Genomic DNA, 27,963 nt, shown 5'->3' with positions numbered 1-27,963 from the left:
CAGCATCTAATCCATCCATCTGATTTGATCTATTTAGATTATCTAATCTATATGTATTCTTTGGGCCTCCATGAGTGTCTTAAGGTAGGTTTTGTGTCAAGGCAACCCCAATAAATAAAACAATTTATATATACCGGTATGTATAAACATGGTGTTATGCCAAACCCGAGCCAAGAAAGTGATCCCTGTTTATTCTCTTCACTACAGGACCAACCTTCCACCTCACAGGTGGGGAGGATCACAATATACCACTGCAGCCTTGCTGCTTGAGACAACCGAAGACCAGTGTCTCCAGCCCCACACGTTTACCACCCCTTTCGTCAGATCCCAGGAGGCTTCCTTTGGACTTTGAATTCACTTTTCACGATTACACCTGGTATCATAATTTCAACAAATCTTGTCCCGTCACATCCTGGTCTGAGTCTGTGTCTTTGGTGCCTGGCACATCTGGCTACGGCTACTATTTGAATCATATCACGCGGCCCGGACATCCGACCTGTGGTTTGCTGAAACGTGTGCATTACAATCGGCCATTGCAACGAGCCGGTGCGCTCGTTGGTGTTTTTTTTTGTAGCCTGGCGGCGGTTCTTTCACAGCGGAATGTGAAGCCATACTTCTGCAAGTTGTTATTGGAACGCGGAGGGATACGAGGGCCAGGCAAGAGGGGTTGTCTGGCTCGCGAGTTAGTTACGTCGGCTTCTTTTTGGACAAGCGGTTAGTGAAGGGAAATCCGGCTTTTATTGAGTAAGAGTCACTTTTGGCTGGGCTCACTAACTACCCCAACAACCTCGTCCAAGGAGAATGCCCGGCAACGGTGACCCATTCTGCTTGTTGTCCTTATGTTGGCACACAACATTTGGGCCATTTCCACCCATAATTTGCAATTTACTGGAATTGTGCAGTTTGGCCTGCTCCACTGCCAAACAGTTCATTTTCTTATGACAATTCGGTGACCGCTCATGACAACTGGCGGCCTGGAAGTGAAACGACATCAACTCACGCAAAAACAGGGTGTTGTCTTGGCAAACGACGCGTTGCTGACTCATAAAACATGTTCACTTGCACTGACTGAGCTCATAAACGTGTGCCAGAGTGTGTGCAGCAGGATTGCGCAAATACAGTTAAACAAGTGTTTTTGTAATGTGTTACTAAACAAAAATAATTGCATTCTATAATGCTAGCTTTTATAAAACATATACTCGTTTTTCAATGAAAAAAATGGTAATTGTTTTTTTCTACACTCCATTTCATCCTTCAGTTGAGATGTAGGTCAGACTGTACATGTTTTAATGAAATATCTGCTAACGCCCATCATATTTTCAAGGGAGAAAACATTTTTTTACAATCTCACAAAAAAAAGTAATTTCCATTAAATGATATGCATGTGAGAAAATGCAGTTTCATTGGTGTCAGCTTTTTCCCAACAAAGACGATCCAGATTCAACCCGAAATCGACAAGAAATCATTGGTGTAACAAAAAATTCAGTATATTAAAGAAAAAAATCTGCGTACAAATATTGTTATGGGGTATACACAATTAGAAATGATCAAAAAAAGTACAAAATATAGATGGGATCGTGGAAAATGGATGTTGATAATTGGTACAGTAGTTTAGTTTGCTATTACAGAGGTCAAACGTTTCCTGTAGTCTTTTACCAGGATTGGACACACTGCAGGAGGGATCTGGGCCCACTCCTCCACATAGATCAGTCAGGTTTCTTGGCTGTCCCTGAGAAACGCTGAGTTTCAGCTCCCTCCAAAGATTTTCAATTGGGTTCAGGTCTGGAGACAGGCCGGGCCATGCTAGAACCTTGATAGGCTTCTTCCGGAGCCGCTTCATAGTTTTCCTGGCTGTGTGCATCGGGTCGTTGTCGTGTTGGAAGACCCACCCACGACCTATCTTCAATGCTCTGATTTAGGGAGTAGGTTGTTCCTCAAAATCTTACGATACAAGGCCCCAGTCATCCTCTCTTTAATGCAGTGCACTCGTCCTGTCCCATGTGCAGAAAAACACCCCCAAAGCATGATGCTACCACCCCCATTCTTCGCAATAGGGATGGTGTTGATCGGATCGTACTATTCATTGTTCTTCCTCCAAACACGCTTGGTAGAATCATGACCAAAAAGTTCTATTTCGGTCTCATCTGACCACAAAACTTTCTCACATGACTCTTCTGTATCATCCAAATGGTCATATGCAAACTTAAGACGGGCATCTTGACATGTGCTGGTTTAAGCAGGGGAACCTTTCGTGCAATGCATGATTTCAAATCCTGACGTCTTAGTGTATTACCTACAGTAAACTTGGTCACTGTGGTCCCAGCTCTACTCAGGTCATTGACCAACTCCTGTCGTGTAGTTCCGGGCTCATTCCTCCCCTTTCTTGGAATCATTGAGACCCCACGAGGTGATATCATGCATGGGGCTCGATTACGATTGAGATTGACCATCATGTCTAGCTTCTTCCATTTTCTAATGACTGTTCCAACAATGGACCTTCTTTTACCAAGCTTCTTAGCAATTGCTCCGTAGCCCTTTCCAGCCTTGTGGAGGTGTACAATTTTGTCTCTGGTGTCTTTGGCATTTTATTTTGTTTCTTTTTTTCTAGCTATTTAATAATGCTTTCTGCTTTTTTTCTTCTTCTGTTCCTTATTTTCCCTTTTACTTTTTTGTTCTTTTTTTCCTACGTCCACTTTTCTGCGGGTGGGAATAGCATTTCTCTGAGTGGGCACTGCCCACCCATGCCCCCCTCTTGTAACGCCCCTGACTTGAAATGAAATGAAGCCAGGTAGATAATTTGGGTGCTCAGGAACCCGAAAGCTTTGGACCTAAATTCGCCCTGTTCTTTGTTTCTTTGTTCGGTTGTTTCTTTATTTCTTTGTTTGTTAATTTCTCTGTTTGTTTGTTTCTTTGTCTGTTTCTTTGTTCAATTTCGCAGCGCTGAAGCCCACTGAAATGCAAAGTCGTCCCTGGCTCCTCCCTTAGTGAAGACATCCAAAGCAGCAGCCAATGAGACGCTATGTTTACTCTTTTATAAGCGCACGGGACAGTCCAACATCACTCAGCTGTCAAAAGTTTGCCGAACATCCTCAATTCACTTCCAAGATGATCGCTCTCTTGCTCCTTTGTGCGCTACTGGCCACCGCTGAAGCCTCGTCGATCTCGAAGCGCTCCGCAGCCAACTGCCCAAAGACGTGCGAACCGTCACGGTGCCCACCACCGCCTTCGCCGGCCGAGTGCCCAGCCGGCGTGGCGCTGGATGCGTGCGACTGCTGCCCGACGTGTGGGGCCGGCGAAGGCGAGCTGTGCAGCGGGGACGAGCGCCGTTGCGCAGAGGGTCTGTCGTGTCTTGCGCCCAGCGACGGTTTGGCCCCCACCAGCACCGTGCGACGAAGAGCCACGGAAGGAACTTGTGCGTGTTCTAGCACCGAACCAGTGTGCGGCAGCGACGGCGTCACTTACGCCAACGTGTGCCGACTGCGGTTCAAGGGCGCCCGGGCTGTCCAAGCTGGTACACCGCCTGTCATCCTTATCCAGAAAGGCGCTTGCGGCTACGGTGAGTTTCTGAGATGACGTACGGTCTGCGTCGGCTACATATGAATGAAAAAACGCTAAAATATCTAATATTTTCAAACACTACCGTTTTCATACCTGTCAACATCCACGGGTCCATGCCCATACAAACTGTTGTATTTTCCCGAACAAAATACAAAATAATCGTACACCATTTTTTATTTTTTTTATTTTCCGGAATGATGGATGATGGGAAATCCCCAGGCGGCAGTCGCATGCGCACAGTAGTATCAAACCGCTCGCTTCGTTTGCAACCCCAAAAAAACGATACAGAGATAGAGGTTTCCACGGTGAACTCCTTTGACTTGATTGATTTGCCGTTTCGTGATAGTCGGTGTATACCGGATGGTACCCATCATTGACGAATTTGCTTTTTTCCGTACAGATTTCCTTGTACGTTGTACTTGTCTTAAAATGCATAAAAACGTACTTTGTACGGTTGACAGGTATGCGTTTTTTGCATTAGACCAGCGGTCGACAACCACTAGGCTGTGGGTCGTTTGGAACTGTGCCAAATGGAAAGAAATCAAAATTGTCTTTTTTTTGCTTATACCGTATTTATGTGTGTATACACGCATTTTGTTTTACCCCCCCAAAATATTCAACGTTTTGCAGAAGTATATCACCGCAGTCGAGCAATGACAAACACTGCTGATAACATCTGCTCAGCCTTGGATGTATCAGGGAATTGAGCCCAGATTGCGATGAGAGTGCTGATTTCTAACCGCTAGGCCACCAGGGTCGTTGATGACAAACGAAAAGATTTTAGATTTTTTCTCTTAATCTCACTATCTTCCCTCAGTGCCTCCTTATACACCGTTCTAATAGAGCGTTATGGGAAAGAGTTCAGCCAAAACGATGTACAACGTGGTACCGTAAGTAAAAATTTGATGAGATGAAATCTGAAGCCTTTCCCTATGTATACTACTATAGATATATCTCGAATGGAATACTACATAAAAACTACAAAAAAAATTCTATGACACAAATACTACAAAAATACAACTACAGTAATGATACAATAATAATACAGATATACTACAAAAAGTCTACATGGAAATGTTGGTTGATTGGTTGGTTGAATCCCTTAACAACTAGGGTTATAGAAGCACCCTTTTCTGAGGTGTGTCTTGTGCGAGAAAAGCCAGGTGGTACGCAGCCCTCCCCAGACAAACTCCAAAAATATTGCAAAAATACTAAAAAAATAAAAGTGCAAAAATACTAAAAAAATCCGACTGCAGAAATACTACAAAAGAACTAAAAAAAAATTCAACTACAGTGAGACTTGGTTGTTTGGGTCCCTTGACCACTATGGACGTAGCGGTACCATTTCCTGGGGTGTGTCTGAGGCAAATACAGCCTGGTGGCGCCCATCCCTTTCCAGGCCAACTACAAAAATATTACAAAAATACTTCAAAATTCCGACCACAGAAATATCACAAAAGAACTAAAAAAAATTCAACTACAGTGAGACTTGGTTGGTTGGATCCCTTAACCTCTATTGTCGTACGGTCACCATCTCCTGTGGTGTGTCTTGGGTAAGTACAGCCTGGTGATGCCCATCCCTATCCAGGCCAACAAATGCTTCCACCCGATCTCGAAACGAGGACCTTCCGCATGTTAGGCCCTCCAGAAACAATACAGTGATACTACTTAACTAAATATCAAATAAAATGCAGGGACTTAATGTTATTTTTGCTTTATTGGGAGTGTTTTCAAACCAATTTGATGAGACAAATCTTTTTAAACAACTGTAAAGAAATATAACATGTAGGTAACTGCATGTATATTAATTAAAAAATGAGAAACACTGGATAGGTCTCCAGGATCGGCCCCTTGAGCACATTTTTAAACCCAATGCGGCCTGCGACTTAAAGCAGTTGCCTAACCCTGACTTATACGATTCACAACCCTGCATCAGAAAAAAACCTCTTCCTCTGCAAAATTTACTTGGAAGTGTATCAGGACAGTTTGTGGTTTTGTGGACTCGCTGTACAGAACCATAAGGTCCTGGAAGTGGGTCTGGAACGCGTTTTGTGCCGTGACTCATCTCTGGCAGACGATTGGTCCAGCGGTTGAATGTGGGTCAGACGTTATTTAACCCAAATCTGAGCGACTCCAAATGTTTTTCTTTCCGGCTCCTTGTGCAGACAAGCCGGTATACGCTGTCAACACGGCAACGGTTGCGCTGTGACTCACTAGTCTCAGGAATCCTTCCCAGTCCAGGCTCGTCCAACCCCAGATACGGGATCAGATAACGAGACCGTTTTTGATGATGGTTGTTGGATTGGCCTTGCTACAAGGAAAGAGGGTCTCAGATTCAACTGTTTGAATAGACCTGGGAACTCCGCTCCTTGAGGGCACATGTCCTGCATGATTTTTGCGGTTTCTCTGCTCCAGTACGGGTGATTCTAATCGCTCCTGCTAGCTTGCTTAACAAACAGATAATTTGTATCACTTTAGTCACAGAAGAGAAACTCATGCAGGTCTAGCTGCCGCCTAGGACCAGAGTGCCCAGGTCTGTGTGGAAGGTCACGCCCTTACTTGACCTACTTTTAGTGTACTCTGTTGGTTATGAGTCAGGGCATACTGCCGGTTTTTTAAACACCCGGCAGCATTTTAACTTGAGAATTAGAATCTGTAAACATTGAGTCAAGGTATATGGAGACCCAGTAAGAGCAATAGGAATTGATTACTGTAAATCCCGGAACGAAGACCATAACTGATTAAAAGCCGCATTCTCAACTGTAAGAGGGAAATCTCAAATTTTCTTTGTAACAGCCACACTGGATTTTAAGCATCCATGAATATAAATTAGCTCACATTAATTTCTTATATTATCGGCCCAGCCTCGACGCCTTTAGCTGTAAAACGGCACACCTGATGCCATTTTAAATGGTAAACATCAAATGGTCTGCATTTATATAGCGCTTTTCACTGAATATCTTCCAAAGCGCTTTACAACGGGCTTTACACTTCCCTATTCACTCACACTCACAAATCGATAGAAGCATCAACCATCCAAGGTAACCGCCTGCTTATCTGGGGCATTAGGTATTCAGTGTCTTGTCCAAGGAGGAGCCTGGAATCGAACCTGCAACTTCTTGATCTCAAGGCTGTCATGATTACTGATGGGAATCACCAGTGCCCTCTCCTTTGGCGCCAACTGCCTCGGACTCTGATTGGCTCCCGATCAGTATTTGAACCCAGTCCTGTCTGTCCCCTTTGTCAGTCCGTCTGCGAACCTCAGTTAACACTAGGCAAACCTTTTTCGATCCTGACTCCCACCTGTTTTTGCTCCTGTCTGTTCCCCGGCTTCGACCGGTTTATATCCTGACCACGTCTACTCTTCCGTCCCGGCTTTCGACCTCTTTTTGTCCCCGACCACGTCTACTCTCATTTCCTGGTTCACGACTCGCTTCCGACCCCAACCACGTTTTTGCTCTCCCGGCTACTGACCCGTTTTTCCGTTCCCAACACCACAATCGCACGCCACGGAAGATCGTTCAGAGCGACCTACTTCCCGCGTCCAGCAATCACCGGATCGTGGGCGCAACCCTTTCTCTTTCTTCCAATAAAACTTGTGAGAAACCCAAAGCAAGTGGGTCCTGTCTCCGTTCTGGTCCTGACAAAGACTAGTGCTTTACCTTCTGAGCTTCTGCCGCCCGCTGTGTTCCTTTTCAATCCTCCCCCGGTTTGTTTATGTCAGGTGTCTACAGATCATGTGACCATTCAAGATGGCGATTATGAAGACAAGCACATATTTACATATTTACTACTGCGCCGAATGAGGGCTATGTCGCGTAAAATGGAAGTCCTATTTTTATAGACAACCATTCTGCGGAGAATAGTGCCAGATTGCAAAACAGACGTGTCTTTATCTGTTGTTGTTATTGATGGTTGCCGCAGTAATGAACCAAATTGCATTAGCTTGTTATCGATCCTCGAGGATTAAAGGAAACTTCAGTGACACTGACAGCTGACACTTAAGCCAATGATACAGAAAGACTATGTAGGGTTTTTGTGGATAACTTCCAATGTTGTTCAAATTGGATGTATAAAATCTAGACTTAATTTGAGAGTGAAAAAGTTTAAATATTGTGAATACGTGGTACATATTCAATGAAGTACTGTTAAACTTCTGTTATGTGTTTTATGATTTTTTTGGGGTCAAAAACTTCGACTCCTGCTTCATAAATGTGTTCAGAGGTCAATGCGGTTGTGGAAAAGAGCAGCTGGCTGTTATTCTCTATGCCGACACAAAAAAATAAAGATTAAGCAAAACCGTGTTTAAAGCCGCAGTGTTTAAAACGTTTGTAGTCTGGAACTTACGGGTAAAAATTGGTGAAGAGTCGTCAAAATAAGAAGATGCAAGTAGTGACTCAGAGATATCATTTAAATGTAGGTGGTGATCAGGTCAAGTCAAGTCAAGTCAAGTCAAGTCATGTTTATTTGTATAGCCCTTAATCACAAAGTGTCTCCAAGGGCTGCACAGACCACAGACTATTACAGACTATTATTACACCATCTCCTGATCTAAAACCTACATGAGGGCAAGGAAAAACTCAAAAACCTCAACATGAGGAAAATGAAGAAACCTTGAGAAGGGACCGCACATGAGGTAATCCCCCTTCCAGGATAACCAGGCTCCAATGGATGTTGCAATAACAAATAATACACAGACATTGTCAACATAAAATTGTCAAGACCAGAACGGAAACAGGACCCAATTGCGTTACGTTTCTCACAAGTTTTATTGAAGGAAAGAGGAAGGGCTGCGCCCACGATCTGGTGTTCGCTAGACGCAGGGAGCAAGTCGCTCTCATACTCGGATTGTGATCCGAACACAGCAGTGGATCTTTCGTAGCGAGCGATGGCGTTGTCAGGGACGGAAAAACGGGTCGGTAGCCGGGACTGGGAGAGCAAGGCGTGGTCGGGGTCGGAAACGCGTCGTAATCCAGAACGGGAAAGTAGACGTTGTCGGTGACAAAAAAAGGTCGTAAGTCGGAGACAGACAGGAGCAAGAACAGGACAGGTGGGAGTCAGGGTCACAAAAGGCTTGCCTAGTATAGACTGAGGTTTAAAGACTGACTGACAACAGGGGATTGACGGGACCCGGTTCAAATAGTGACAGGGAGCCAATCAGAACCCGTGGAGGTTTGGGCCAAATGAGCGGGCACAGGTGAGTCACATCAATAATCATGACAGAAATATAGACCAGTAGATATTGAGAAAATCTTTGTGAGTATAAATTGGGAAACTGTAGATTATGAGCAGTAGAAATTAAACAAATGTAAATCGTGAACTGTAAAAATATTGAAACTGTAATTCATGACGAGTAAAAATGAAGTAACAGTAGAAGATTAGCAGTAGAGGTTAAGTAAATATGAGTGGTGACTAAGAGAAATCATGTTGAGGAGATGATGAGTATTAAAACTCAATTAAATCTAGATGATGAGAAGAGGAAATGAAGGCAATATATGTCACAACAGGTAGAAATTGCGTAAATGTAGGTGATCACCAGTAGATATCAAGGTATTATAAGAATTTGTGGTGAGCTTGGCATTTTCCACCTAGGCCTTTAGTGATGAAATTTAGTGCTCTTGCAAGCGAATGACAGGAGATCAAAGAGCCTGTTGTCTTAGAGATGTTTTTATTCTTGTGATTGTTCAATAACCATGTTTTTTAGGGATTCTGCTTTGTCGACTTTAGTTTTGTTGAGTTTAAACTACCGTAGTTCAAATTTTTTGTGTTTTGTCTTTTTTTGTAGATTGTTTAGAATTATAACATATATTTCAGGTGTTTTTTCAGGGCTAACTGGTTTTAAATAAAGTTGAGTTTATTTTGTGTTTAATTGTGTATGTGTTGTTGCACTGAAGAGTCAATATTTCTAAATAACATTTTGTGGGTTTTTCAGAGATTCGGAGTTGTTTAACATTAAAGGGACAGTGTGTAGTATCTTGTGCCTCCTAGTGATACAACACAATCTTTGACAGACAATTTGGAATTATTTATCATGTGATCAAAATCATATGATTCTAATCATTTTTAGCCAAGCAGAGTAGCCCTTACAAGCCCCGATGGCCCACCAATGCTTGAAGCAAATGTTTTGTCAAAAAATTGGACGGTGTTCCATTTTGGGAGTCATACATGTACTGAGTGGTCGCAGCTGTTGGGAGCGGTCGTGGATGTTTTAGCACATCTGGAGTGTAAGCGAACACAGAGCTTATGTAAGAAAAACTTGACTCCCCTCCTTTTGTTTTTTTGTACATGGATCGCTAATATTCAAGTGTATGTCAATGTGACCCCTAAAATGCTCTCGGGGCACCCCGGGGCCTCGGCTTGACACCCTCATGTTCGTCAGTTGGTGTTTATGGATTTTTATGTAGGCCAAACATACAGCCCGCAGGCAGGATCCGGCTCGTTTGATGATTTGACCTGGCCCGCCAGAAATTTCCAAATATGTCATTAAGAGAAGCAAGTTTTTAAGTCAGGGGTGTCAAACTTATTTTAGCTCGGGGGCCACATGTTAGAAAAAAACCCTCATGGGTGCTGGACCAGTAGATTAAAGAGAAAGAATGAAAAAGATAAAAAGAAACTTAGAGATAAGAAAGAGAGAAAGGGAAAAAGAGGATTGGAGAAAGGAAGGGAGAAAGAGAGAAAAATAATGATAAAAGAGATGGAAAAAGAGAGAGAAAGCGAAAGAAGAGAGAAACAAAGAAAAAGATGGGTGGAGAGAAAGCAATAGAAAAATAGAAGAAAAGGACCGAGAGATAAAAGGGGTAGAAAGAGTGACAGAGAAAGAGAAGAGAGAAAGAGAATGACAAAAAAGAAATGTAGAGAGAGAGAAAGAGAAAAGAGAGTGAAACAGACAGTTAGAGAAATCAGAATGAAAGAAAGAGAATGAAAGAGAGAGAGAGCCTGAAAGAAATACAGCTACAGTAGCTTTGAGGGTGGCGCAAAAAAAAGTCTGTCACAAGATTCCTTATAAAATAAAATACAAAACAATTTCCACTTTTTATATACCCAACAAATTTAAAGTCAACAAATTATCAACAACTCAGAATCCCTAAAAAAATGCATCTTGACCAATCTCAAAGGGAGTTGACTTCGTATTGTTGAGGGAGCCGGCTCCCGTTCATTGCCTTAACAGAGCCGGTTCGTTCGTGGAGCGCGCATCGCTACTCACCTTATTACGTTCACAAACTTTTCATGTGACTTTTGTTCTTCTCTATGAGATCCTTGTAATACTCTTACCTACAGGTTTTTATTATTCTTGTCAATTTGTTTTTGTATTTTGAACATTTAACTTCAGATTCTAATGTCTGCTTCCCAAAAGGTTTTATATAAATGTTTTTTTTTCTGCCATGCATTCACTAGTCCAGGGTTCACCTGGTAGCCCCCAAAAACGACCCAAGTAGCCCGCATACTGGTTCTGAGAACATATTATGGGTCACTGTGATTCTCTAAGATATTTGATTTCTAACTGGTTTGATGTTTAGTGGTTGACTGAGCCTATATCATCCCCTCTGTAGTGCAGTGGTTGGCACATTCGCCTTAAAAGTCCCTAGTTCGAGACCGGGTTGAAACATACGGTATGTTGACCTGTAGAGGAATGGGCACCACCAGGCTGTACTTACCCAAAACACATCACAGGATAATGTGCCCCTACGACCCTTGTGGTGAAGGCGCCCAACCAACTAATAACAGTACTAACAACATAGTAATAACGTTATATTTTAGAAATGCGTATCAAACTGGTCGCCCTTCTCGCTAAACAGTCATAATAAAAGTTGCCCTTAGCTTCAAAGAGGTTGCCAATGCCTGAAGTAGTCCTTTTGTCATCCACAAGTTTGTTTTAGCGTTATTTTTTGGGGGTTTATCTATGTGATATTGCCGGGCAATGTTCCACTAATAGGTGTTTAAAGGTGTTCCCAAACAGATTTTTTGTTTCAATTAGGCACAGAACGTATAGTGTTTCTTACCACAAGTATGCAAATATGTTGCAAAATATTCCATGTGCCAGGGGACACAATAAGCTTAGTCTTAATGTTGACCCATCTAGCTTGTTGGCCGCAGAGCTGTGAGGTCATTTGAAGGACTTTCAAACTGGCGGATCCCATTAACACAACATGTAAGGCCAGTTGCGAAACAGTGAGCAGCAATTGGATACTACTTATTTCTGCTCAGAGGAATTGGAACTTTGATTACACCGTCACTGGGGTTCTTCAACTTTAGGTTTATTGTCACATAGGCTATATGCACAACATCCGGCAGAGATGAATTTACACGCCTTTTTGTGTGTCCAAACATGCAATAAATAAGGCACAATTGTCATGATTACTGATGTGAATCACTTGTGCCTGCTCTGATTGGCTCCCTGTCCCTATTTAAACCCAGTCCTGTCACTCTCCTGGTGTCAGTCCGTCTGCGAACCTCTGTTGATACAAGGCAAGCCTTTTTTTACCCTGACTCCCGCCTGTCCCATTTTTGCTTCCGTTTGTCTCCGGCTACGACCTGTTTTGATCCCGACCACGTTTTTGCTTTCCCGTCCCGGCTTACAACCCATTTTTGATCCCGACTACGTGTACTCTCCCGTCCTGGCTTATGACTCGTTTCCGACCCCGACCACGTTTTTGCTCTCCCTGTCCCGGCTATCGACGTGCTTTTCCGTCCCTGACACCGCCATCGCTCGCTACGGAAGATCCACTTCTGTATTCGAATCACAATCTAAGTGCGAGAGCGACTTGCTTCCCGCGTCCAGCGAACACAGGATCGTGGGCGCAACCTTTCCTATTTCTTTCAATAAAACTGGTGTAAACGTTACGCGATTGGGTCCTGATTCCGTTCTGGTCGTGACACAATACGAAAAACAAAAAGCAGCAGATTTTCTTTTGTTTGTTTTTGTCTGAAAAAGAAGGAAAAAGTATGCATATAAAATATAAAGGTATGCATATAAAATATATAGGTAGTGAAAACGGCTTACCTACTGCTCAAATAAAAATAAAAAGCATACCATAACGCCATGTGTTTCTAAAGGCTTGTAAAAGGTTCTTCTTCTCAAAGATAGTTATAGGAATGTACATTCACATTGAAATTATTTCTTTGTACCATAACATAAAGAAGTTAACTTGTGTGGTCCATAAATCGGCATCAATGAGTCAGTCAAGACTTACGAACAAGATTTTATTCAAAAACCATGTACTGTTCCCTCATACTTGTTACAAATTTGGGAACACCTTAAAACATGGGTGTAACCAGCCTGTTTTATGGGGTGCTCAAGCATCCCCAAATTAAACCTAAGCACCCCCTAATTGATGGCATTTTTAAAACTATTTTCCTTTATAAAGGACAGAATACACTTAATGTGATTAAAATCACTAGTTGAAAAATAAAATGAGGACAAAAAAAATGTGAAGAACGCAGCGTTGGAAATGCTCCACTGTGTCAAGAACCAGAACAGGATCATGACCCAATCGCGTGACGTTCTCACACAAGCCTTTTATTTTACGGGAAATGGGGAGTCATGCACGTCAGGCAGCGGTCTGGCGTGGAAAGACAGGAAGCCGGAGACCGACGAGACCGATACCAATTGCCCGAGTTGATATCGGACAGATGGGGTCGATACCGGACAGGAAGGGACAGACAGGATGGATAACGAATCAGGATATCGATAATTAACAGGAGAAACTAGACGGGAACGAAAACTGGAGAAAATAATAAACAGGACAAAAATAGACGGCAACAAAAGTGGAAATTGAAATTAAACAGGACAAAACAAACGAGAACGATACAGGACAGGAAAATCCCACAGGAAAGCAGGACTGAGTCAGAACCCACGTCTTGCGGGCTGACAAGGGAGGCAAGAGAGCGCTGAGCTTAATATAGACAGAAAGCCAATCTCTCAACATGCCACAGCTGGCGCCACACGGGTGGGGCCAATTGGGCACCATGGCAACCATGACACACATGGGCACGGCCAATTGGGTGCCATGGCAACCGTGACACACTGCCTTGAAACCGTTCAGCCCACTTTATTCGAAGCACGTCTCAAACAATCTAACCTGACATGAAGGTGGGTATAAAAATGGCAATGAAAACCAAAGTGACACTGGCAGACAAAATGAAAAATGGCAATGACCCAACAAACGTGTGCAGATCGAAACGTTTTTTTTAAAGTTACAGGATAATTGGGCACAGTTGCGTGGTTATTGGACAGACCTGTGCCCAATTCAAACCTGGGTTGGGTCCCTTTGCTCGTAGGGGGTGTGTCATATCTGTCATGATTACTAATGTGAATCACCTGTGCCCGCTCATTTGGCGCCAACTGCCGCGTTTTCTGATTGGCTTCCTGTCACTATTTGAACCCAGTCCTGTCAATCCCCTGTTGTCAGGTGGTCTGCGAACCTCTGAGTGTACAAGGCAAGCCTTTTTCGACCCTGACTCCCACCTGTCCTATTTTTGCTCCTGTTTGTCTCTGGCTACGACCTGTTTTGATCCTGACCACGTCTGCTCTCCCGTTTCAACCCATTTTGATCCCGACTACATTTACATTCCTGTCCTGGCTTACGACTAGTTTCCGACCCCGACCACGCTTTGCTCTCCCAGTCCCGGCTACCGACCAATTTTCCGTCCCTGACACCGTAATCGCTCGCAACGGAAGATCCACTTCCGTGTTCGGATCACAATCATAGTGCGAGAGCGACTTGCTTCCCGCGTCTAGCGAGCACCGGATTGCGGGCGCTGCCCTTCCTCTTTCTATCGCAATAAAACTTGTGAGTGACGTTATGCGATTGGGTCCTGTTTCCGTTATGGTCCTGACAATATCCTAACATGCTTCACAGTGAATATGTTGTACTTTAGATGCAATGTAGTATTCTCCTCCAAACGCAAGAAACAATTTTTCTACCAAAATGTTCTATTTTAGTCTGACCATAACCCATTCTCCTAGTCGCCTTCTGGATCATCCAAATGCTCTCTAACAAACCACAGACTGGCCTGGATGTGTACTGGCTTCAGCAGGGGGATCAGCTGGCAGTGCAGGATTTGAGTCCCTGACGGCGCATTATGTATTTGTTACTGGGGGTCCCAGCTCTCTGTAAGTCATTTACTATGGTCCCCTCTGTGTAGTTCTAGGACTTTTGCTCATTGTTTTTGTTATCTTGAATGGAACCCCAGATTGAGGGAGAGTATCAGTGGACTTGTATATCTTCCATTTTCTAATAATTGCTCCCAGAGTTGATTTCCTTACACCTTGCGTTTTACCTATCGTAAATACAGTCTTCCCAGCATGGTGCACGTTTACTATTTTGTCTCTGGTGTCCTTCGACATTTCTTTCGTCTCAGCCATAGTGGAGTTTAGAGTGTGAATGACCAAGGCCGTGGACAGGTTTCCTTTACACCGATAATGAGTTAAAACAGGTAACGAGTGGAGCCTCTTTAGAAGAAGTTAGACCTCTTTGAGAGCCAAAATCTTGCTTGTTTGTTGGTGCCAAATACTTATTTTCCTCTCTAATTTTAAAATAATGTCTTCAAACATCAAACAATGTGATTTTCTGTTATTTTTCCACATTCTGTCTCTTATGGTTGATGTTTACCTATGTTTACAATTACAGGCATCTCAAATCTTTTCAAGTAGAACTTGCACAATTGCATACCTGTCAACCTGTACGTTTTTGCCGTACAAAGTACGTTTATTATGCATTATAAGACGTGTACGACGTACAAGATAATCTGTACGGAAAAACGGAAAATTTGTCAATTAAGCGTACCATCCGGTATACACCGACTTTCACAAAACGGTAAATCAATCAAGTCAAACGAGTTCGAGTTGTGTAGTGAAAGGAAGTCCGTCTCTTTTTGGAGAACCGGCTTTTTCGGCTCAACTCATTAAAGAGAGCCGTCTCCCAAACGGTTCACTTATATATACTTATATACTTATATCACGAATCATTATTGTTGTATAAAGAAGTTAAGAAAAAAAGGAAGTATAAAAGGAGAAAATGAAAAAAGACCGGTTTGTGGTTATCCCTTTAATCAGTATTAACCAACAATAATTTAATGCAGAAAATGAATTAATAATTGAATAAGAAAATTCTACTTAATTATATTTGCATGTATTTTTTCCTTCTACAGTGAACGTCCAAGCTACTTAAATTTTTAACTTTTTTTATAATAAACCCCATTCATGTCGAGCAATTCAGTGTCTCACAACAAAATGTTAATAAACAATATGTATGATATAACGAAACACATGTACAATATAACATGTTAAACTACATTAATAAACACGTTAAAAAAAATACGGTGTAAGATTATTTTGTATTTTGTAAGGGAAAATACGACAGTTTGTAAGGGCATGGAGCCGTGGAGGTAGACAGGTATGCAATTGGTGGCTGACTAAATACATATTCGCACCACCGTGAAATCACCCCTGCCTCTAAATCTGTCTGCAAAATTGTTTTCTTGCACTCCAGCAGGTCTGATGAACCCCGACAGTCTTCGTTTCAAGTACAACTTTATCGCTGACGTGGTTGAGAAGATCGCTCCGTCTGTGGTCCACATTGAACTTTACCGCAAGTACGACCGGAGAGTCGGGGGGGTTCGGGCGCCGTCTGTTCCCGACGTCTTGTCACGATCCATCTTTGTCCATGCGCAGGATGGTTTATTCCAAGCGAGAATTGGCCGTTGCCAGCGGCTCGGGTTTCGTCGTATCGGAGGACGGACTTATCGTCACAAACGCCCACGTGGTGGCCAATAAGCATCGAGTCAAGGTATGCGGCAACAATGGTTTCGAAACAGTTTCAGACTGGCCACCAAAATTTGAATTTTGACATTGTGCCCGCAGGTGGAGCTGAAGAGCGGCGCTTCGTTCGATGCAAAAATCCTGGACGTCGATGAGAAGGCCGACATCGCTCTTATCAAAATCGACGTCCATGTGGGTCAATAATTAAATGATATTGTATTGGCACAGGTGTTGGGCCCGTTACCTTAAAACAGTTATTAGTTACAGTTACTTCAAAATATTCCAATTACTGACGCCATCCTCTGGCTGAAATCATCATTGCAGCCTCAGTCTCGTTTTGTTGCGTTTGCAAGTTCGGTAACTTTCTTAGACAGGCTGCAATAAACAATTTTTTCAACTTTATGGGGGGTTAGGTTGGCATTTGAACTAATTTGAAACAGTCCTTTTCCTACTTTCACCATTTTCTACAATTAAAGAAAACAACGAACGCAAACGTGAAATAACTCCTCCCAGCCTCCATTCCTTAAGCCTATTGCACTGTGTGGCCGGAACACCAATGATTAAAGTAAGATGAATGCAGTAGGCGCGGTAAAAACAAATAAATAAAAGCTTTTTGAGCTCAGTTGGACATTGTTAACGCGTACTTAATTGAGAAACAATTTAATTTTAAACTTTTTAAGGACACCTCAAACTACACACCCCACCTTTCACTTAAAAAGTAATTCAGTAAGCTCCCAGGTTGTCTTGTTACAAATTAACGTTTACATAAAAGCCGACCCCCTTAAAATGGCTTAGAAATCAAATATTCCTTTGGGTCATTTAAAAATTTATTCCGCGGTATAAAGAGTAATAAATAGAGACCAAATCTTAGGTGAAGTTTTAGTGGAACAAAAGAAAAAAAGTCAAATGAAAAATAAAATTATTACAGACTGAGTGATTCGGTCAGAGGAGTTTAAATTTAATCCAAGGTAAAAAAATAGATCGATCAAATTATAATCCTAATAGATTTCTTGCAGCTATATTGCTCCATTGATCCCAAAAAGGAGTGGAAATTATTTTAGGAGACTACTATTTTATTTTCGATGATATTTTTTCGCCATCATATGGACGGCTCGAAAAACAAAAATGTGGTATACCTTTCTTTAGCATGTTGAGAAGTCCACCTTTGTTGGCGATAAAAAACAACTTGTGATTTCAGAGCATTTTCTGACGTAACGGCTTTTAGAGAAACTCGAAATTGAAAAGGATTTGGGCATGTGTAATATGGGTTCGTCAAGCTGTTTTACATACAAGCACAACTTGGAAGAGTGTTTCTCAACTGGTGGATCTGGGCCCGAAAGTGGGTAGTAGACCTCTTTTCAGTGGGTTGTGGGCCTTTGTATAATAATAAGAAAAATTAGTGTCAATCACACTCCCTAACAGTAGACAGCAATGATCCCTGCCTTATGTTCTTATTCAGTCAATCTGCACCGTCTCAAATGGGTTTATGAGGCACAACATCTCCTTTTATTGTGATTTTGTTGGTTTTATTTTCTTTTTCTGCCCTTAATAATGGGTCCATAGAAAACAGTGGTGCTGATCAAGTTGAATAAGTCTCATCTCATCTCATCTCATCAGCCGTACCGCTTATCCTCATTAGGGTCGCGGGGGGGCTGGAGCCCATCCCAGCCATCTCCGGGCAGTGGGCAGGGGACACCCTGAACTGGTTGCCAGCCAATCGCAGGGCACACGGGGACAGACAACTCACTCGCTCATTCACACCTAGGGACAGTTTGGACCGGCCAATTCACCTGAAATGCATGTCTTTGGAACGTGGGGGGGAAACCGGAGTGCCCGGAGGAAACCCACGCAAGCACGGGGAGAACATACAAACTCCGCACAGGAAGTCTGGAGCTGGATTTGAACCCACGACAGGTTCCCATGACATGAACTGCACCGCCGTGCTGCCGTTGAATAAGTAAATGGTTTAAAAATGTTGTATTTTTAGTTTTTACCGGTATATTGCTCCTTTATCTACATCATTTATTAATTATTGTTGTTTAGGTATCAGAAGTAATTTTGGTTTTCCTGGTCATTTTGTTATGAAACAAAAAGTGAATATATTCTCCTATCTCTACTTTAAAGTGCACAATGCTTTCATTTGATAAATTGGAGAAGTGGAACTGTAGTTAACCATTGACTTTGACCACAACATTATTGACGCACAGGCAGAAAAGGGACAACTGTTTAGCCAATCAGAATGCAGGACATAATAAAAGATGAAAATCCGCGAAGAAACCGCAAAAAGTAAACCGCGTGATTACTGTACATGTGCGTTCCAAATTGAAAATGTTGCAACGTTGGCATTTCAGAGCAAGATGCCAGTTTTGCTGTTGGGCCGCTCGGCGGAACTCCGGCCCGGAGAGTTCGTGGTGGCCATTGGCAGTCCCTTCTCACTGCAAAACACGGTCACCACCGGCATCGTCAGCACCACGCAGCGCCAGGGCAAGGAACTCGGCCTCCGCAACTCCGACATGGACTACATCCAGACCGATGCCATCATTAACGTGAGCAGAAACGCCTCCGAAACCCATACAAACAAACAACTTTTACCTTAAGTGACATTTGTTTCCCCTGTTTTTCTTTTTTGGCCGCAGTACGGCAACTCAGGAGGGCCACTTGTCAACTTGGTGAGTAACAGTGGGCCATCCCAAGTATTTTGGTATCGATCCGATCCAAGTAAATACACGTTAGTATCGCACCGTTCCCGTACCGATACTTTTTGCTTGGAAATGTTCTGATCAGTGAAAATATGAAACCTTGAGTGAGTTCATAAAAACAATAAACACAGCACAAACATTTCATGTTTCATTATTTAAAAAAAATAACAACATTGCAAAATGTAATCGTATAAAATAAAAATATTTCTATTACAACTGTTACAGAGCTACAGTATATCCAAGAAAGCAGCTATGTAACACGAATACAAATACTGTATCATAATGTCAACAAGTATACTAAAATACCTTACATTGCACTATATTTTGAAAATAAAGTCAGTAATACATGTAAAGTGTAAACATGATTGGATCGATTTTGAAAGTTAATATGTATCAAATCAAAATCAAATCAAAATGTGTTTGTATCGCAGTTTTCAGAAAAAAAATCCATTTGAATGCATGTGGTTATGTATTAGAGCAGGGGTCTGTCAAGACCAGAACGTAAACAGGACCCAATTGCGTTACGTTTCTCACAAGTTTTATTAGAGGAAAGAGAAAGGGCTGTGCCCACAATCTGGTGTTCGCTGGATGCAGGAGACAAGTCGCTCTTATAATCGGATGGTGCTCCTAACGCGGAAGTGGAACTTCCGTTGCGAGCGATGGCAGTGTCAGGGACGGAGGAGCGCGTCGGTAGCCGGGACTGGGAGAGCAAGGCGTGGTCGGGGTCGGAAGCGAGTCGTAAGCCAGAATAGGAGAGGACAAACGAGAGCAAAAAACGGGACAGGTGGGAGTCAGGGTCGAAAAAGGCTTGTCTATTGTTCACTGAGGTTCGCAGACGTACTGACAAAAGGGGACGGACAGGACTGGGTTGAAATACTAAAAACAACCAATCAGAACCCACGGCAGTTGGCGCCAAAAGAGCAGGCACAGTTGAGTCACATCAGTAATCATGACAGGGTCCCCAAAGTGGTCCCCCCTATGGATAGCTGATTTGCCTGCGTACCTGTTCTAAAAATAGCTCACCAGTGCTGGGTCATTGTTATTTTCCAGTAGAAAAACATTTTCTATAAAAAAACAATGACCCAACTATTCAACCCTAATATCAATAATTAACCTGGTAATAACATAGTAAAGACATAGTAATAACAAGTTATTATTTTAGAAATGCGTATTAAACTAAGTGCCCTTTGACAAAAAGTAGCTCTCAGCTTGAAAAATGTTGGAGACACCTGTTTTAGATCTTTAGTCTAAACCTGACCCAAAATTTGGAAAATTCGTGTCAGCCAAAATTCTCCCTGCTCCTGCCGAATCCTCACAGATAAAATATGAAGAATTACTGGCCCTTGCTCATACTAGACAACACAGTGTTATCGAGTGGTCAAATATTACACATTTGACCTTTAATATAGTGATACTTTAAATTGGAAGACATTACCGATCCCAAGACAAGAGTATAAATCTGAACCAAGTCCTCCCTCGGCATCGATATTATCAATATTCATACATCAATATCGATCCGCCCACCCTGAGTTTGTGCACCCGTGCCTTGCAGGACGGCGAAGTGATCGGCATCAACACGCTGAAGGTGACGGCAGGAATCTCTTTTGCGATCCCGTCCGACAAAATCCGACAATTTCTGGCCGAGTCACACGACCGACAGATCAAAGGTACCAAAAAGGAAGACAAGAGAACAGTTTTTGTTATTTTGGACGAAAAATCTTTGCATTGTCTTGTCACTTCATTGTTTTTTTTCTCTCTCCAAGGAAAGAACAGCGGCAAGAATAAGTACATCGGCATCAGGATGATGAGCCTCACGCCAACGTAAGCCACGCACCCGTAAATGCACAAATTCCGTGGTGGGAAAGTTTCAAAAACACCACTAAGTGATTTGTACTTTGCGCCACCATGTCATTAAGAATCTGCGCTATGTATAATCACAGAGAGGTTGATATATGAGACAAATGTAAATAAAGCGTCGGTTGCTTTTTAACAGCAATGCAAAACAACAAAAAGCGGCAACTTTCTGCTGGCCAATAGAAAGCAAATAATGCAATGCCATGATAATAGAAAACACGTGGCGCAAATACCAATGACCGGAAATTCTGGTCTACCAAACGTTAGTTTTTCGCTACATTTTAACACTGCAGCTTTAAATATGATGCAGCATATTTCTCCTTTGTGGTGGCACAGAGGAAAACAGCGAGGTGCTCTTTTCCAAAACACAGTGGTCACTACTGTGCATGTTTTTGTCAACATCATTCATATAACACAGTGGTCAGCAAGGACAGGTTCATTGTCTGGCACTATTTTCACAGTCCGGCCAAAAGGGCGTCATTAAACATGTCTGTACTTTTTTCGAAATAATAATAACAATAACAACAACAACAATTATAGCATTTTTAATAATAATAATGAGCATAAATATAATGTGTAGTCATGTTGTCAGAACCAGCACAGACGGAGGACCAAGACGTGTAACGTTTTCACACAAGGTTTATTTTACGGGAAAGGGGCAGTCATGCGCGTGAACACAAACGCCAGGGATGCGACGATCACTGGGCGAAAGAATTGAGACAGAGAAGTCAGAGACAGACAAGATCGAGGCAGGACAGAACAGATGGGCTCGATACAGGACGGGACAGATGGGATCAATACCGGACACTGGGGAAAGATACCGGACAGGATGAGACAAACATACTTGATACTGGATACCGAAGACTGGAGCAAAATACCGGCCAGAACGAGACAGACGGAACCGATACCACATATTGGAGACTGGAGCAAGGTACCGGACAGGACGAGACAGGCGGGATCGTTATCGGATACTGGAGAGTGGAGCGAGATACCGGACAGGATGAGACAGGCGGGATGGATATTGGATACTGGAGACGGGAGCAAGATACCGGACAGGACGAGACAGGCGGGGTCGATATCGGACACAGGATACACGAGCAGGATAGCGGACAGAGTCAAAACACAAGTCTTGCAAGTGCAGAGGCTCATTGAAGGACTGACAAGGAGTGAATGAGAGCACTGAGTTTAAAAAGGAGGGAAGCCAATCGGGCAATGAGCTGCAGCTGGCGCCAAACGGGCGGGGCCAAGTGAGGGCAATGGACAACCGTGACACATGTGGAACTGTAGTGTCATCAATATGACACCAAGCTAAACCACTAAATAAAGACCGTGACCACATGGACCATGTAATTGAAGCTTTAAATCCTTATGGTGAAAACTGCAAAAGTACTATACAATGCATACAAAAACGATACAGATAGTCTTTTATTTGTTTCCTCTTCAAAGTCTTTATTAGAGGTTTTACCCTGGAGAACGATGTCCAATCTTATTCCCTGAAATGTTTTACAACTTTGATATTCATGATAGTAAAGACAATTCTAGTCTTTTCAGCTTAGAACGGCGTCAGGTTTGAGCAAGGCTTAAAATGCTAAAAAAAATGGATGTGAATTGGTCACTTTTTTATCATTGTTTAAGCCTGTGGCTCGTACAAAGACAAAATATGAAAACTCTTGTTCGGGAATATCCATTGCTGAGTCAATCCTGCTTAAGGATAATTTTTCTCCCATATAAACTCAGCAGGTAAAAAGAAATACAGTAATGATTATAAACGGCTATCCCTCCAGGTTGGCTCGGGAGCTGAAAGAAAGGCAGCCGGACTTCCCTGACGTCACCTCAGGAGCTTACATCATCGAAGTCCTCAGACGAACACCCGCAGAGGCGTAAGTGTGCAGAGAAAGCTCTGCAGGACCTTATTTTAAAACATAGCACACTGGCTGAAGGGAACAACAAGCATGACAGAGTAGATAGATCAGGAATCTCAACCTCGCAGCCCAGGAGCCAATCGGGGACCACGGAAAGATAGCTCGAGGCCCCTGCTTTGATATGAAAGTATAAAGTTTTATTTTAGATGTTCTTGACCTAAATTCTAAAACAGTTGTTGTAGAGCAAGTGTTTTATTTTTCTTGGAGTTAAATGTTTTTATATTGTATTGATTACTTACTTGAGGTGGCAGCACAGGAGCGCAGTGGTTAGCGTGTGTGCGGCACAGTTCTGAGGTCATTGGATCAAACCTTCCTGAGTGGAGTTTGCATGTTCTCCCCGTGCTTGCGTGGGTTTCCTCCAGGCACTCCGGTTTCCTCCCACATTTCAAAAACATGCATTTCAGGTTAATTGGCCGGTCCAAATTGTCCCTACAGGAGTAAATGAGCGAGTGAATTGTCTGTCCCTGTGTGCCCTGCGACTGGCTGGCAACCAGTTGAGGGTGTTCCCTGCCCACTGCCCGAAGATAGCTAGGATGGGCTCCAGCACCCCCCGCAACCCTATTGAGGATAATTGGTGCAGATAATGGATGGATGTTTACTTTATCTACACTTTGACTTAATTTCCAAAACATTGTGCAATGGTAGGTATTTTAGTTTTCATGTTGACTTTGAAACTGTTTTAAGTGCAATATTCTGGTTCAGAATGGGGGCGGCAGTAGCTCAGGAGGTTGAGCGCTCGTCTTGGGATCAAGGTCCCAGTTCGAATCCCGGCTCGTCCGTGTTACATGTCGAAGTGTCCTTGGGTAAGACACTGAACCCCTAATACCCCCAATAAGCAGGTTAGCGTCTTACATGGTTGCAATACAAGGCCGCTATTGGGAAATGTGGAGCACATTGTAAAGCGCTTTGGGAAGTCATTGACTTGAAAAGCGCTATATAAATGCAGATCATTTCATTTCATTTCATTCAAAATGCAATATCCTGGTTGTGTTATTTATTAGTCTTTATATTCTATATTTGGCCACCATGGCGGCGCAGTGTTTAGCGCGTGTGGGGCACAGTTGTAAGATCATGAGATCAAAACTTCCTGAGTGGAGTTTGCATATTCTCCCTGTGCTTGCGTGGGTTTTCTCCGGGCACTCCGATTTCCTCCCACATTCCAAAAAACATGCATGTCAGGTTAATTGGCCGGTCCTAATTGTAGGAGTGACTGAGCGGATGAGTTGTCTGTCCCTGTGTGCCCTGCGACTGGCTGGCAACCAGTTCAGGGTGTCCCCTGCCTACTGCCCAAAGATAGCTGAGATGGGCTCCACCCCCGCGACCCTACTGAGGAAAAGCAGTGCAGATAATGGATGGAAGGACATTGTATATTTTGCGAATTGGAGTGCAACCGTAATTTTGTTGCACAAATATAATGCTAATTAAGGTAATTCTGATTCTGTTAAAGGGCTGGTGTGTAAACAAAAAATATAACAAAAAATATTAGTTTAAAAAAAAAAAAAGCAAAAATATATGAGCGAACAAGGCATGCACATTTTCAAATACCCGTGGGTGGAGAAATGTGCTTTTATTTAACATAAGATGAGCTCATTGCATGCCATCTTGGTGCTAAGGCAGGAATCGGCGACCCGACATGTCAAGAGAGCCACAAAAGACTAAACACAATAACAAAAACATTGCTGCAGCCGCAATGAAAATTACAAGCCTTTTTAAAATGAAAACAGGAAGGGGATTCACACATAAGTAATTAATATTATTTATTTACTACAAACAATATTGTAAAAATATGTTTGTGTCGTGATTATGTTCCTACAGAAATCAGATTTTTTTTTAAATTGTTTCCCTTTCTTATGTATTTCCATTTCCAAACGTTCGCATTTGAATCAAGGTAGTGTTAGCTTTACTGCCTCCCTCTGCCCTTAAAGCCCCAGTGTATAATATATGGCCACTAGATGGCGGTGTATTATTTAATAAACACAAAAACCAATGTCAAAAGCACTGCGTAGCAACAGGATAAAAGACAAACATGGCGGCGACTTCGAGATAGGGATTCCACTATGTAAAAGAAATACACATTTCTCAACCTGCAATTTATTAAAAATAACATTGGTATGATAGTTTATTTATTTTTGACTAGTATTCAAGTTTTTTACTGGATGGACGTTTTTTGTACCTCTAGGAGGCACTAAATATTACACACTGTCCCTTTAATCATAGATGTACAACGTACAGTGTACATATTGTCACCTACAATGCTTAGTTGGAGCTAAAACATGAGAGGTGTGCCTTATTCACTAGTGCACGTTACACACTAATAAATACGGCATTTCAAATGAGAACTATTCAGTACCTTGTCTGGGTTTCAATTTGTTATCATCAGTGTTGGGCAAGTTTAAAAAGGTAAATAGTTACTAATATTTACTATTACTAGTAAAAGTAATTTATTACCAGGGAAAGTAACTATTTCAGTTGCTTTAGAAATAAGTTGTTGTATGTCAAAGAATGGGCAGCACGGTGGCGCAGTGATTAGCGAGTGTGCGGCACAATTCTGAGGTTATGAGATCGAAACTCCTGTGTGGAGTTTGCATGTTCTCCACGTGGGTTTCCTCCGGGCACTCCGGTTTCCTCCCACGTTCCAAAAACATGCATGTTAGGTTATTTGGCCGGTCAAAATTGTCCTTCGGTGTGAATGAGCGAGTGAATTGTCTCTGGGTGCCCTGATACTGGCTGGCAACCGGTTTAGGGTGTCCCCTGCCCACTGCCCGATAGCTGGGATGGGCTCCAGCACCTCTACGGCCCTACTGAGGATAAGCGGTGCAGATAATGAAAGGATGGATGTCAAAGAATTTAAAATGTTCTTAAAAAGTCTAAAGAACAGATAGGTAGTTGTATTATAAAACCTTGTAATATTTATTGTTCCTCACCAGCAACAGATTTATCTTACACTTGAAGTGCAATAAATACATACAGGCAACAATATAATTAATTAACTAAGTAGTATAAAGTGAGTTTAATAAATTGAATGAAAAAAAATTTGAAAAAAAGAAAAATAAACTACCATAACAAAAGGGAAAGAAAGAAGAAAATAAACTAAACATATTTTAATAGACACATCTACACTGAAAAACAAGGGGAATAAAATATAAAAAAATATATGTAAAGAATAAAAAAAAAATTTAAACCTACAAAAAAAAAGATAAATAACAAAACAATTGGCCTTGGGGGTATGGCGCCCGCCCCGAGACTGGGAGGTTATGGTTCAAGCCTCGGCCGAGTCATACCTAAGACCCTGCTTGGCGTTCAGCATTAGGGGTTGGAATTGGGGGGTTTGGTCACCTAATGACCCCCAACACCTCAGTTGGGTTGAGCGAGGGGGCTGGGAATCCCCTCCTCTGTATCAATCTCCCAAAAAGAGTCAGAAATGACTCTAGCCACCTCCCACTAGGGGGATATGGCTGCGGTATATAAGTAATATATAATATATGTTTAAAGTCAAGTTAGTCAACAACACACAATCCCCCAAAAGTGAACGTTGACCAATCACAAGAGGAAAATATGGCGTCTTGGAGGGAACCGGCTGTTGATTGGTTGGAAGCCGGCTCATAGAGCTGTTTTATTCGCCAACGACACGAGTCGGTTGCTGTCGCATTCACGAATGTCAACAGCACAAGTGGCTCACATTTTTCGCGACTCAGTCCTTATTCGCCTTTTCTTTCAGTAAATTTGTAAATACTATGTTTGTAATCGTTATTGATGTGGATGGATGGTGTTATGAGTGCACTGCAGGAAAGGGGTCTAAACATAGAAGCTGGGACTCTTGTTGGTGATACGAATGAGTGGAAAGGTGTTGTGAAAGGATAGTGGGATGTTTGGACGCGTTCTAAGGGATGGGCACCGCACCGGTATGATGCGGCAGGGGTAAACCAGTGAAAACTGTCGGGCTCTGCTGTTGAACAGAAGAGTGTGTTGTGCCACCCTGACCTGAGTGGCATGGCTGCTTTCTCGTGTCCCGTTTCATCTGGAGGGACGAAGCATGACCAACTTGGGTACCGAGGTGCTTAACTTGTTGGGTGTTTGGGCATTTGGGTTGGTCATGGTCCCCAATTTGGTGTGTGTGTTTTGCACCTTTTTCCCTTTTTTTTCTTCTTTGTTTTTGTATGTGTTAGTCTTGCTGTCGGTCACCCCTCTCGAGGGATCAGGGTAGATAGATAGAGATAGTTAGATAGTAATTGCTATCTAGCTATTATGGTAGTTGCTATTTTGAATGGTGACATAATCAGAAAAGACGTAACGTAATCAACTCTGAAGAGAGCAGAAAACTGCGTAAGGTCTGCAAAAGGGTGCACGGCGCCATTGGCTTTTGACTGTTAGTAACAGTACAGCGTTGTAACGACGAAAAACATTTTGTTAGATTACCCCGCAATTGAAAAAATAACGCCGTTACTTAAAGGCGTTATTTATAGCGGTGTCATTCCAGACATACAGATTCACAATTTGCACATTTCATGCAAAACTTTTGCAATGTGTTAATGCAATTTTAATTGCGGCAATTTTGCTGTCTAGGGCTGGCCTGCGGGAAAGTGACGTGATCATCAGCATCAATGGCGAGCGCGTGGCCTCTTCGAGCGATGTGAGCGCCGCCATCAGGCGCGACAACACGCTGCGACTCGTGGTGAGGCGTGGAAACGAGGACGTTATCGTCACTGTGGTGCCCGACGACGTCGAGCCCTGAGAGCACCGCAGGGGAGCTGCGGGTGGAACAACTGCAAACTTCAAGGACCTCTTAAACGGACTCGAGAGTAGACAATGCGTCACATGCACATCAGACTCACGTGACCAGCTGCTTGCAACATTCGTGTCAAAGTGCTTGCTGGTTTACTGTACTTGATTTGTGGACTCTTTTTGGGGGGGAATATATTTTTATGTGTTTGACCATTTTTATAAAAATTTTCGAAACAGTTTGAGTTTTTGACTTTAAAAGTGGGGTGCTTTATTTTAGATGCCCTTAAAAAGTTAAAAGTGGATTTTTTTTCTCCTCTATTAATTATGTGTTAAAAATCCGCAACTGAGTTCAATGAGCCTTTATATTTTTCCACCTTGCATATTTGTTTTTATCTTACTTTTCCCCTCGATGTTTCGGACACAGAGCGTATTGCGCTGGAGGTAAGCA

The 27,963-nt window shown here is 42.6% G+C and overlaps 1 protein-coding gene across 2 annotated transcripts; it reads left to right on the top strand.

Moving 5' to 3' along the window:
* The first annotated feature begins 207 nt into the window (after window positions 1–207).
* On the top strand, window positions 208–27,752 carry LOC148347019 (serine protease HTRA1B-like). 2 transcript variants are annotated; one of them, XM_088322998.1, is made up of 11 exons: window positions 208–376; window positions 2,939–3,556; window positions 16,053–16,152; window positions 16,232–16,346; window positions 16,421–16,510; window positions 18,670–18,864; window positions 18,955–18,987; window positions 20,570–20,684; window positions 20,781–20,838; window positions 22,656–22,751; window positions 27,357–27,752. In XM_088322998.1, exons 2-11 carry the CDS (start codon window positions 3,010–3,012, stop codon window positions 27,523–27,525), a joined length of 1,518 nt encoding a protein of 505 aa, XP_088179124.1. In that variant the 5' UTR covers window positions 208–376; window positions 2,939–3,009; the 3' UTR covers window positions 27,526–27,752. The 2 variants fall into 2 exon arrangements, with proteins under 2 accessions (XP_088179124.1, XP_088179123.1); XM_088322997.1 differs by having other exon boundaries at window positions 16,050–16,152.
* The last annotated feature ends 211 nt before the right edge of the window (window positions 27,753–27,963 follow it).

This window comes from Urocampus carinirostris, chromosome 19 (genome assembly GCF_059441175.1).
Source record: "Urocampus carinirostris isolate Australia breed hairy pipefish chromosome 19, RoL_Ucar_1.0, whole genome shotgun sequence".
Lineage (NCBI taxonomy): Eukaryota > Metazoa > Chordata > Actinopteri > Syngnathiformes > Syngnathidae > Urocampus > Urocampus carinirostris.
Note: the sequence above shows the minus strand (reverse complement) of the source record. Positions and strands in the feature narration are given on the sequence as shown.